General features: G+C 37.2%; 1 protein-coding gene across 2 annotated transcripts in view; it reads left to right on the top strand.

The window, feature by feature from the left end:
* gpc6a (glypican 6a) overlaps positions 1–13,221 on the top strand; it is a 140,974-nt gene that overhangs the window by 15,142 nt on the left and 112,611 nt on the right. For both annotated transcript variants that reach the window (XM_063474269.1, XM_063474259.1), the window contains exon 2: positions 12,836–12,994. In XM_063474269.1, the coding sequence (XP_063330339.1) occupies positions 12,836–12,994 (159 nt within the window). The remainder of the gene's footprint in view (positions 1–12,835; positions 12,995–13,221) is intronic.

Genomic DNA, 13,221 nt, shown 5'->3' with positions numbered 1-13,221 from the left:
AATTGCTAATTCATAAACATAGACAGATTGCCAACACATTGCAATCAGTCTGAGTTAGTTTGCACAAGTGAGTTAACTTGTCTACGATGTGTGTCTCTTTGCAGTAGGGGACTCGACTCAACTGGTTGTTAAGTGATTTTATTTTGGTTCTACACCTTTTGACTCAGGTTATACTATTATACTATATACTGCCTGGTGCCTACTGTATGTCATTTTGCAGTTAAACCATCATCTTGCAGCAACTACATCACTACTTGTGGAGAAATGTCTCCACAAACCTGATGTTCTGGCTGGATTCTGAGTATAAGTACTTGATGTGAATATCTGTATGTGTAGATAGCAACAGATTTGCAATGTTTACTGATTTATCACAGTTAATTCCCGAATTGCATGTAATTCCCCAATCATCACCATCTTATTGCCATTTTATTGCTGTCTTAACACAAAATTAAAGTCAAGACAGCAACTGACTGCGATTGGTCACACACCTGGTCCCCATCTTCAAAGCAGCAATTTCAAAGGCAACGAAATCATTGCACATGATCGCAGTAATTTTGTTCATACCATGGTTTTTCCCTGGTATGAATGTAGCAATCTGTTGCACCATTTGAGTTTTCAAAATTTGCCAGTACTATCCAGGAAACTAAAGTCATGTGATAGAGAATAGTGGTAGGAATCAGGAAACACTGACCACAGTCTGTCAGCTTAGTGGGAAAATCAATTTCGATTGACAGCAATATTTTTATTAAAATATGCTATTCAATATCAGCATATGAGTAACTGTTGACAGTTCCAAGATAAAGCCTTCCAATATTTTGCAGTGTACCTGTTTTGTGACCCATACAATAGATTTGAACACAGAATAAATTTCTTGAGGGACACTTCAGTGTGAAAGTCTGTTAAAGGGCAAAGGATCAGTTATATCCAGTCATTTGAAAATGTCACTTTTGAGAGGCTTCAAACTGCACAATGTGTTTCAGTGTCTTTAATTTCTGAATTTCAGTGTTTCAACTGAAAAATGGCTGAAGGTAATGAAAAATATGATGTAGTGTAGTGTATTGCAGAAAGTGAGCCGGACCCAGTGTATCATCAGACAGTTGGTAACCCACTTTTACTTTGCATTTTAAATGTTTCTTAGATTGGTGTAGGGAAAAAGCCGGTCCCATTACATCCAGAATGCCTTTGATTGCAGTCATTCATTATGCTTATTTTAAAAGTTAACATTTTATCTGGAGTATTAATCCCACAACAGTACGTTAGTTTGCTCAAAGCTATTTTTTTCTCGTTATGAACATTACAGAGGATTCACAAAGTCTTCCATCATTCAACGACCTTTAATTCTGTTTGCAAGTTGGATTGAGCTTCATTTTGCCCTCTAATGTAGGTCATGTCAGATGAATAAAGGGCCTTTAAAATGTGCCACAGCCTGAATAAAGAAAGTATAGTCAAGGCTCAGATGTGAGAGGGGACCTTAGCTGTACCAGAGTCAATAGATCTCAAAGATAGAGGTGTCAACCTTTCACATGCTTAAGCAGTCTTTTAGCTATTACTGCCCAGTGTGCTGAACCTGGCCTGTGCCATTTAGTATAAATAGAGGAGAGAGAGAGAGAGAAGTGGAATGACAATAACCAGCAGTATAACCAGTGGCAGGGACTGAAATTCACAGACATGTCAGTGTGCCTGGATTTGTCATAAATATAAGTGTGCATTTTCTTTGCAGCTTCAATAACCTTTACTTTGAAGGGAGTCTGGTTGTTCAATACATAACATTAACATTTACAGGCCTTTTCAGGAAGAGCAGACAAAAGAGTCTCTAATCGCACTTTTGATTATTCAGTAATATAGAGAAATGTACGGTAATGGAATAATACCTGCACTATATGTGAGTATATGTATGTTAGGTAGATAAAGGATATATAGTTTCAGGTTATTTCAAATTAAACAACTAGACTTGAATAAATTTGAGTTTAATAAAAACAAAAGTTACTTATTCTTATTAAGTTAGAGTTAGGATTGGAAAAGTAAGGATGCTATGTAAAAATGTCATAAATTCTAAAAAAATGAAACTATCTAACTATTTACTATTCAAAGCAATCATATCATTTTAGTCTTTTTCTTTTTTTAAAGTAGCAGCAAATTACAGAAGTAGAAACTTAAATACGACATCCATGACACAAACGTGACAGTAGTTCAGTATGTAAAAAAGTGAACGGCTGCACTTTTGTGCAGTAATTCTTCATCCACAGATATTAAAACAGATAGATCATTTTGATATATTTTTATTTCCAGTGTGTTGAATGGCTTCCTGGGGTTTGACTGAATGCTTTTTGCCCTGTGTGTGTACTGGGTAACAATATACCTGCTGGTATGTAAAGCTGTATAGTAAAGCGAGCGGTGGATTATGAATGGCATCTGCGCTAAAAGCAAAGAAACAACGCTAAAATCAAATTGCGCTATGGATGACATATGAGATGGAGGCAGAGTAACCTCAGTTGGTGAATTAAAATGTCAAGAGCGTGGACCTGTTTCTGTAGGCCTGCGCTCTCATTCATAGTCAGCGAGTCTCTGTGCACATTGGTACTTTATGGCAGCTGGGCTGTAAGAGCAGAGAAGAGCCAATATTCTGGAGGCAGCCTCAATGAGAGTGGAGCTGGAATCTGGTGGTAGATCAATGATAATAAATGTGATTCATTCAAGATGGTGCTTCCTAGTTATCGAGCGTGGCTCTGCTGTGGCGTGAAAACCGCAGTAACTGGCAGCGTCGAAGATACGCTGGAACCTGCTGCAAACAAATCCAGATTTCAGTCTAGGTACGAGTTACTTGTATAGTATCTCCTGTATAGAGCGGACCTAGAGTCTTTCTAGTAAACTGTTTTCTGGCCAGTTAATTTAGAATACATTTCACCCATTCGTGCTACAATAGAGCAGCCATTAATTTCACTTACTGCCTCACTACATCTTTTTATGAATTTTCAGGATGAATGAATACTGCTCTCTCTCTCTCTCTTTTGCATGCTTGCTCTCTCTCTCGACTTGATGATCTGTTGGCTTGTTTGGCATGGAGCTCTGGCAAGAACCTCCTCACTTTATAAATGCTGGCAAGAGTGGCCAAAAGATGTACCAGATGGCACCACCCATATGCAGTTTGCCCTTTGGCCAGGTAGACTAATGAATCCTTTTGAGAGTTAATCTGGCATTAGACTCTCAGTGGGCGTAGAACCCACACTTTTCCCACAGCTGCCCTGAAATATTCTTGAGATTTTGTGTTTCCCTTGATGTTTTTTTTGAAGCTTTAGAGATAAGCTAAATCTCTTTAGCATTTTAAAATTACTACAGGTGAAAAGTGTGCTACCTATACAGTATCACCTTTATGATGGGCATTTATGGATCTGTCATTGATGTGAGCTATATTGATGGTACTGGATTTAAATTGTTGAAAATTTTTATTATGCTAAATATAATCATGATATGTAATTATGCCAAAGTAAAACTAATTCCACTGCCTTATGTTTGAGCTGTTTAAATGTGCTGTGCTTTCGACTAACATCTCCAACTTGACACAATTAAACCGACAGCGCATACTGGAGATGTTGGGAACACAGGCTCTGAGGAAAAAACACACAGACTCATGTACTGAACCTGTTTGTGCTCTTAAATCCAGACTGTAGAGGTCAGAGGGGAGAAGCTGAGAAAAAACAGCCCAATAGGCCAGCTCAAACTGTGGAAAAGAAGAATAGTACAGCGATGTTTCGTTTTCTTTGTTGCATCAGATTCTTCGCATAATGCGATCTACTATGTTGAAGTGGATGCCTCAGGACCTCCTTAACTTCAGCTTTGATGCTTTATCCTCAGGTTTCCCTTTGAAGGCTTATCATGAGTTGGCAAAGTGACTAAGACTAATCGAAATTCATCTCGGCACGCTATGACTATTGAGGTCCCCCACCTTGTAGCACAACAACACAATATACAAACTCACCCACCGGAAGACCAAGCAGATCGGTTACCGAGCAAACACCAGTGAGGGTTGCATGCTCATGTGTGCCTCTGTCCACTATCTACTTTACGCCATTGCTTTGCATTGAGCCAAACATTTCTTTTCAGTTTTCCCCACTGGCCTTGATATTTGTTTACTTTCTGTCTATGAAGAAAAAGGAGAAAAATATTTCAGCATTACAGCCCAAGTTTTGTAAACATGCCTGCATGCCCCCTGCCACATCATAGCCACGATTCTTCTTTGGCAAATTTGAAGCAGTCAACATTTTAGAGAAGTCTGCACTCCTCTACTCTAAAAACACTTTTATGAAATCAAAATTTTACATTAGAGAACCACTATTCCTGTTTAAACCTTCGTATTGTTAGTGTGGGAAAGGGGGACCTATAAAAATGCAAACAATAATACCAGGTATGTATTAGGTTTCAAGCCTTAATCTAAAAAATCCAACATAAGTAATCAGCTATTCACTGGGGTGTTCTCAAACCAACCAAGCTTTTCAGTAGACACTGTGATTGCAGAAGAAGCGGTGGCTACTTGTTGAATTTGGTGTGATTACATGTCATCCTTTAAAATATGCAAACCTGGTTTAAACTGAAATTTGTATCAGCTAAGCATGTCATTTTACCTCCAGCTGATACCGCTGCTTATAATTATGAATAATTTAGCGCTCGTCTTCACACGTGTTGCAAAAAATACAAACTTTTCAATTTATGCAGCGCATCTCTTTTTTCCTTGACATCCAAAAACGACTTTATAACTAATTTGTTATAACAGAAAATGTCGGCAGTATTTGCAAAAAGAAAAAAGCTGTCATAATAAAGTGGGATGTGTGGAAAACTTCAATAAACTGGTGTTGCTGTCAATAATTTGATCCCTCTAGTCAAGAAAACACTTGTATGTGTGAAGACAAATCTTTGTATTTGTTGTGAGAAATGGTTACCTAGTCTTGTAAATCTAAACCTCAGTGGCAGTCCTCTGCTTTAGTGCATCTGAGACACTTCTAAACTCAGATCTGTTGCATGTCACCAGGGAATGTGCTCCAGTTGTTGCGTTTTTAACATCACACGGCTGCCTAAGAAACTGTAGGCTCTGCTGCCAATTTTAATGAACCACTGTTAGAAAGGATAAGAAATGTGCCATCCTTTTTGCTTGCCCATTAGGCACGATTGCAGCATATGCCTCGCCTGCATGTGAAACCTCAAACACTCTGAGTACATGCTTCTTTAACATCAAGGGATATGAAGCCAAAGGGAACCGAGGCCATATACATGGTCGCTGAAATAAAGCATGCCATATGAAGTTAGTTCTTTAATCTGTGTCTGATCATGCCTCCAGGTCATCTAATCTACTTCTTCCCACTGACCTACATATTCCCAGTTAGCAGTTAGTCTGTGTGGTTGGTTAAAGATAGATATCATTTAAAAATCATCTTAAAGTAACATTTATAATGGGTTCAGGGAACCTTGAATTCTGTGAAAGCGTCTGTGTGGCTGATTGCATGTTAAACGGGCATCTGTCCAATGCCTGAATCTAGTCAGCAGTTTCACCTAATTATAACGCTACGCCTCAGTCATGTTTTGGACATCGTGAAGATAGTGATCGAGAGCAACCAAACACATCTGCACATCAAAGAATCTGAACGAAACAATGAGTGTTTGATTGCATATGCAAGCAAAGCAATATTTCTTTTGCCTTACTTCTTTCTGATTAAGAAACATTTGAGTTAACGCCAAAACGTTTCACTGTAAAATCCCCAAAGAAGATTACCATTTGTCCTTAATTATCTTGCTTTCTGTAATTACATACATTTAAATCTCTAATCAGCTCGTTCTGAAAGATGTGCTGCGGCGCCTTCTGACATCTGCGCTCGAGGACAGAGCGGTACATTAGCAAACTGGACTGGGTTGAGCATATGAGTGACAGCTTTTATCTTCCTTTTTTTTCAGTGATTACATAACTATTTGCTCCCAAGTCATCTGTGATTAAATGCATCATGTAGAGTGTGTGTATATACTTGTGTGTGCTCATCCATGGTTTTGATCATGTTAGGAGTATAATGAATCAGCCTGGTGAGTGCATGTGCCAGACCTAAAGCTAACTTTGTTGTTTTACATTTGCATGGGAGCAGGCTTCTCTGTGTATGAAAAATCTGATATGACACCATCGTATTAGCACTTCTGTCAGCGTTGTCACCACAGGCTTCTATACAGTATGCAATTCTCTGCTGCTCACTTCGTCAAAGTCAAACTATACACTCATTTTTCCCTTTGCCTATTAGGATGTCAGAAATAGATTAGGAGTTGACAGATATGTTTTATTCAAGCCAATATCAAACACAATAAGTGGTAATCCAGGAGACGGATAAGTGATGTTTGAATCAATATAAATGTACAATAAAATCTTGAAAAGAACAAAAATTCCAACCGTTTGCTGAAATGCATTTGTTTGTTTATGCTGTATAATCTTTAATATTTATGCTGAGGGCTTTGTGGTAAAGTGGTTAGCACTGTTGTCTCACTGCAAATCTAATGATTCAAATCTAATGGTTGGCTGGGGCCTTTCTGTATAGAGTCTGGATGTTCTCTGTGACACTCAGTATTAGACTGTGACACTAGACACTTCCACCTATTGTCCAAAGACATGCGTGTTAGCATAATGAGCGATTAAGCTAACTGGCTATCGATATGTATGCAAGGCAAATAAAATGCTAAAGTGCATTATGGCTATATATGTGGAAAAAGTGAATGCGGCTTGTAGTGAGAGGTGAGGAAAATCAGAAAAAGTGTTATTCCATTTAATTATCCAGAAATATTCAGTCCAACTTCAAAACTAAGCTCAATAATCATCATAGAAATAAATCACAGGATTATATTTTTTCTATTTATTATTTTTTTATTTTGATAATATCGGCTATCTCACCTTTGAAACATGCTCTGCATCAAATAGTACTCCTCAGGCAAATGTTTAACAATTTAGCTGTGACATTACTCAAGATCACAGAGTGGTTGCTACAGACAGAGAACAGGCAGCTGCATTACAGACAAAGTGCTGCATTTTAAATACATTTTATCGAGAATTTGTAAAATGCGGAGACACTAATGTCTTTTTAATAAATGTCCAAAAGTTTCAGCAGCAGCAAAAGGTGTGGCGCCGTTACTGATTTGGCAGGCCACTTTAACAGATGCCACGGATATGCGCTGGGATTGTTCCCGACTTTTCCGCTTGCCCCTCTTCACCTGCAGTGAAATTATGTGTCACCCTCCCCACCCCTTTCATGCTCCACTTTCATGCAGATCTTTGTAAAAATCTGTAACACTATTTATGTGAGAAAAAAAAACCTTTTTATTATCTCTCCAAATGAGATTTTGAATTAAACGGATTAGCTATGTTAGATAAACATAATGTTGCTTTATTATAAATGTCACAGCGCATGAAGTGCTCTTTTTTTTAATCAAAAGATTCATTTAAATGTTCAGCTACAAATGGCCAGACTAATTTATATAAGCGCTGTAAAGCTATACAGTATCTTACAGCTTTGAGAAAGGTGGAAAGTGGGTGTCAGTGAGCTGTTGCCAGCTAAGTAGGCACATTAGTTCCTGTTATTCACCTAGCAAATATACTTTTATAAGAAGAACCTTTGTGCTTTTTGCCATCCCTGTCTTTTTGTTGTGTCCACCCCCATGTCTTCATTTTTGTTGGCACTGCTGGTATTGAGTCTTACAAGTTTAACTCTCCCTGACAGAGACTGTGCACAAGTGTGATCTTGCAAGCGTGCAGCATATTGACAGCATGGTTTCAAATTCCATCTCGGGTCCAAAGCAACCAGCTAGAACAGGACAGATATGGTCTAGTGAGCCAAAATCCCATCTAGATTTGGGGACAATTACCTCCAAAGTTCACTAAGGTAGGCTTTTATGTTTGCTTTTTTTTTCTTTTGGAAAAGAGCACACACACACAAAAAAACACATTAGGAAAATGTGCAGCAAAGTTTTATGCATAAAAGTATTGAACCGGGTTTTTGATGTTGTTGCCAAACGTTTTGGCATTACTGCTTTATATATTCTGCTGTTTATCTTTGTGTCTGTATTGTGGAAAGCAGGGAGACAATACACAGGTGAGAAAAAGAGAGAAGGGAAAACATGTGAGATAAACTCAAAGTAGCAGCATCATAAACATGCAGCTCACGCCCGTGCCTGCTTCTCACAAACTTCTATTTTATGTTGGTTTACGACAACAGTTTTCAAAACAGGAAAGTATTTGGATATGTCAAATTATGTGTTTATACCAAAACAAGACTGAGAGATGAATAGAGTGGTGCACAGCCTATGAAAGCTAAAAGCACCATGGATTCCTTTCAGCTGTCATTCACACTTAAGGACAGCTTTGTCTGTTATTGATTTTTTTCTTTTCTTTTCTTTTCTTTTTTTTTTTAAACGCTTTAGTGGCCAAGAGTAGTATTCTACCTGCATCGACAAGTAAAATTCATTTATTGCATCAACGGAAACTTCAAATTGAATTTGACTTACTTCAGAGTCACAGAGCTTCACATAACAGTGTGGAGAAAATGCAATTTTCCTCAGCTTATCCATCATTTATGACAATAAAAGTTTATATTTCTGTGCCTAAGTCATCCTAGAGTAGTGTTTCATGCCCGTGTAATTTAAGGTGCCAAATATGGTGTATGGCTTTTTCTTTCTTTGGGACATTAGCCAGCCATCTGATACCATCTTCATAATTCCTTAGCCCCTCAGTTTAATAATGTCCCCGTTTAAACAATATGACTGACAATGTTGAACTACACTGATACTTTAAATACCCTGTGCTTCTGTCAGTGAGAGCTTAAATGCAACCCAAGCTAAAAGACATTAGTCTTGGCTGAAAAGCCAAAAATACCAAAGCTTTATGTGTAAAAAATATTTACTTCACTGGAACTGTATCAGTATATCATCTCAAACTCTGATGTTTTCTCTCGTAGAGATGTACATTTAAATGAAACTACATCTTTATTGTTTGAGCTAAAATAAATAAATAAATAAAAACTATAGCAATTTAAATTGTAAATTGTAACAAAATACCATATATAAAAATACACTCACTTACTGGCAGCTGGATACTAGCAACTTACTGTTAAAAGTGTTTACTTTTACTGTAAATTAAATTACAGCAGCTTTATTTGCTGTTAATTAAAGTTCCTGTAAATCCTTTTTTTACAGTTGGTTACTGGCATCCAGCTTTCAGCAAGTTACTGTAAAATTTACAGGTTAATGTATTTGTACTAATTAACTTTCCATCCATCTATTTCCCTCATGAACCTGTCCCAGTTGTCATTGGACAAGAGGCAGAGTACACCCTGGACAGGTCGCCAGCCTGTAGATTCAATCCATATGCATGCGCTTGATTGAATTCCAATGTAGTGGACGTTATCTGCAACTCTTACTTTGTTAAAAAATAGGACATTGCTGCTTAGTAAAGAAACAAAAAAGCCTTAAGGAATCGCCTAATAGAAAGTGAGTGGTGCATTTCAGTTTATTTTGTGTTGTAGAGAGTTTGGATGCTGTGGCTCGGAGCCTTGTGCATTACTCTGGAGAAACAAGTTTGTGTTGAACTGTTGATGGTGCACCTCATTACTGTAGCTTGGTGCCTCTCTAAGGACTGATTAAGGATTAAGCACATTTGAGAGTGCCAGCACGTACATATTGCATCTTCTTGTTTCATTATCTATACACAGCTCCTTTATCTGCAGCTTACTGTATATGCATGCAGGGCGTCAGTGTGCCTGCCAGTGCCTGCATTGTGTTCCTCAGAGGAAATCCTACAATCTCTCTGTTCTGTCCTCCACTGGTAAATCGATACTCATTTCATCTTTCCCAAATGTTAATAGATAGAATGGGAAAAACACAAATATTTTATGTGACTGCTGGCCAGACAAAAAAAACAAAACTAATAATGATGTCTGATGCTCTCTGTAGAAGAGGAAATAAAATACCGCATGCATGCAGAAAAAAATTACATACAGTATGCATTATGGTAATTTTTTTCCCAAAAAATTGCCCAAATATTTCTTGGGCAAAAAAACTAATATAATCATGTGATAATAACTGCTGGTGTGTGTTGTTGCAGGAAGACAACCAGATGAAAACTCACATTCGGACCAGTTTAAGTGTTTGACAGAAACTATGACGCTGAGCTTTTGCTTGTGTGGGAGGACTTTTTTTTTTCCTTATAACGATTAAACTTTCCTATAAGGTTGTGTGGCTCTGGCAAAAAGATCACAGCAACAACTTTATAGGTAACAAAAACAAAAACCACAACTTGATGAGCATTTTTGTTTTTAATAAAAAAAAAGCCTTGATTTTGGAATTTAGCAACACTTTTCCGACTGTATCAAAGTTTAAGGTACATTTTTTAAGTTTTATTTTACATTTTAGTTTATTAGTAATGGTAAAACTTCTTAAAATGGATAGTAGTATGAAAGTACAAACTTCTTTTCATTAGCTGTGCAAAAAATAAAAAAGATGTACACACCACTCACATGGAGCTCTTAGTCACTTTTACTGATCAAAGCCTCTGTTTGCATTTAAGCATTCGTTTCAGTTTTTGGCAAACAATTTTTTTGTTTTTTCTGTGGATCTGGTTTTATATTTCATTTATTAACTGGAAAATTAATTCTGGCTTGGTCCTTTTTATGCCCAAAATGCTAACATTAGTTACTTGTAGATTATTCATGTAAGTTTGATATGCAAGTAAAATGTCAAAATTGAAGTCTGGTGATATTGAATATACTTGACTGATACATTTAGTTTATACTAAACATATTTTCCTTAATGATTAATCATTGGAATAAATAAACCTCATTTTATGGTCTTTTGGTTAAACCGGGTTTCTGCAGATAGTGTTGTGCATTATGGCTGTAGATATAATTTCTTGATTTCATCAGAATCATTTTCCTCATCCCTTTAAGTAAATCAGTCTTTTTGAAAACTACTCTATTCACCAAGAATAATCCACAGATATGAAACTAAACCCCTCACTTTTTCAGTGAAAGGATTTTCAGATGTGTGGCATAATTAAGTGATTGTTACCTTTCTCGAAACCCAGTAAAGTAAAACTTTTACTCATTTAAAAAAAAAAAATCTAGTGTGAATTCCAAGTTTTGAAAATTCTTCAGGCCTTCAGTTCCAGTATTTCTCTTTGTGGATCTTAGAGTCGGTTCATTGGTTTGGTTTACACTTTTATACACTGACGTCTGAGTGGACTTGAGAATGTTTCTCTAACTGATGTAATAGTCAAACACTTCACAGTTTATTAAATTAATGCTTCAAAATCAAATTATGTAGAAGGAGACGAGAGTCCAAGGCTCTGTAAAACATCTCATTACAAAACGCACGCACAGCATCTTTTATTTTCTTCTTAAAGGGACTACAGCAAGTATTTCTTAACTCACTCCCACTGATACCTCCACATTCTTCTGATAGTTTCTGTGTAATTTTGTTTGCAGTGTAGAAAGTTAAAAAGTAAGCGAGCAAGGCAAAAAGAAATGCTGCTGTCCTTGAGTTAATATCACTGTAATCAGGTGGCATGTGAAGTCTTAATGCTGGTGATTTTACCACCCCACTATGTAAAATAACAATAAGCCCAAAACATTTTTTTAATCTGAGTGAATCAGTCTTTAAAATAAATCTTTTAAATGTTGTTCTTATGCCAGCAACATCGCACCAGAGTGCATGAGATATAGTGTAAAAAGAAATATTGAGAAATTGAAACATTTATATTAAATTTTATTTTTGTGATATGCAGAATATGGTGTGAGTTTTTCAGCTCTGCCTAAATTAACTTTCATTTTAATGGACTGTGGGAAATAAAAACTGCACAGACGCACACAATACACAGTCACATCTGATATCTTTCGCTGGCTTGTCAGCCTCTTATAATGCCTCTGCTGCTCCCCGGCACCTAACAGTGACCATGGATACCAGTGCATCTGTGCAACACAGTTGATCACCGTGAACTGTAAAACAATATTCTCATCTCTCAGTCTAGCAACTTTATATTGTTTTGGTCTCATCTTTGCAGCAAAGTTGTTTTTAGGAAAACTAAAAAGTTATGATAAGTTCATTGTAGCCTTCCTGCTCTGAACAAAAGAGCAAACACGCACAGTTAGTAACGAGCTGGTGAACATCATGGAGCATTTGGCAGCCAAAAAGACAAATATTTCATTCCAGTTTTGATAAAAACCACGAGCAGAACAGAATGGAGAGTTAGCTTCATCAGGTGTCGGGAAGCATGACTTGAAATGAATGTTAATGTTGTTCGGTAAGCAATAAGCAATTGTTTCCATTGCAAAAATATGTCAGTGTTCATTTACAGCTTGCTGTGCCAAAGTCAAGACATCATAAATTAATCCATGCAGTTTAATTAAATGTTTGGCTGATGTCATAGCTAAGGGCATGTTGGTAAGAGCCTTGAGACCAATTTGTGGTGTTAGGCTATATAAATAAATTTCCTTGACATGACTTAGCACTGTGCCTTTCATTTCATGTACATAATATTCATTAAAGCAGTCATCATTGCAGTGCTTTGCTTTGTGATATAAGGGGAATTCTATATGAGGTGTAGGAGCTGTGCTATCACAGACACTCTCTGATTCATGATTCCAAATGACCGACAAATGTTTTCCTACCCTGTTTGTTACGGTCTGGCCCACTTTGATTGCCTCAGTGATGAGAATGACAAAATAACAAGAGAATTTTGATCAAAGACTCGGTTCAGCCTTTTCGAGCATCTGAATGTCGAGGCGGTGACGTGTGTAAAAATGCCGCTCTACCTCTCTGTCTTCCTCAGGTGAGCACCTGCGTGTCTGTCCTCAGGGATACACCTGCTGCACGTCAGAGATGGAGGACAAACTTAACCAGCAGAGCAAACTGGAGTTTGAGAAATTGGTTGAGGAGAGCAGCCACAAAATGAGAACAACATTTGTCTCCAGGCATAAAAAGTTTGATGGTAAGTTCCAGTAGATTGATTTGTTTTATCTATTTAACATGCAGAGACTGTGATTCATAGAAATTTATATCCCAGACACCACCTCTCCAAGCTGAATGTACTGAGACAAGCACTGTCAAACTTGTAACTACAGACTTCTGATGTCATGATTAATTATTACTTTGACTGTTATTAATAAGAAATGAGCTTATCTGGTTTAAAGATGGTTATTCTGGATCCTTGCTTTT

The sequence above is a fragment of the Pelmatolapia mariae genome, linkage group LG1 (genome assembly GCF_036321145.2).
Source record: "Pelmatolapia mariae isolate MD_Pm_ZW linkage group LG1, Pm_UMD_F_2, whole genome shotgun sequence".
Classification (NCBI taxonomy): domain Eukaryota; kingdom Metazoa; phylum Chordata; class Actinopteri; order Cichliformes; family Cichlidae; genus Pelmatolapia; species Pelmatolapia mariae.
This window is presented reverse-complemented; position numbering and strand designations above follow the sequence as displayed.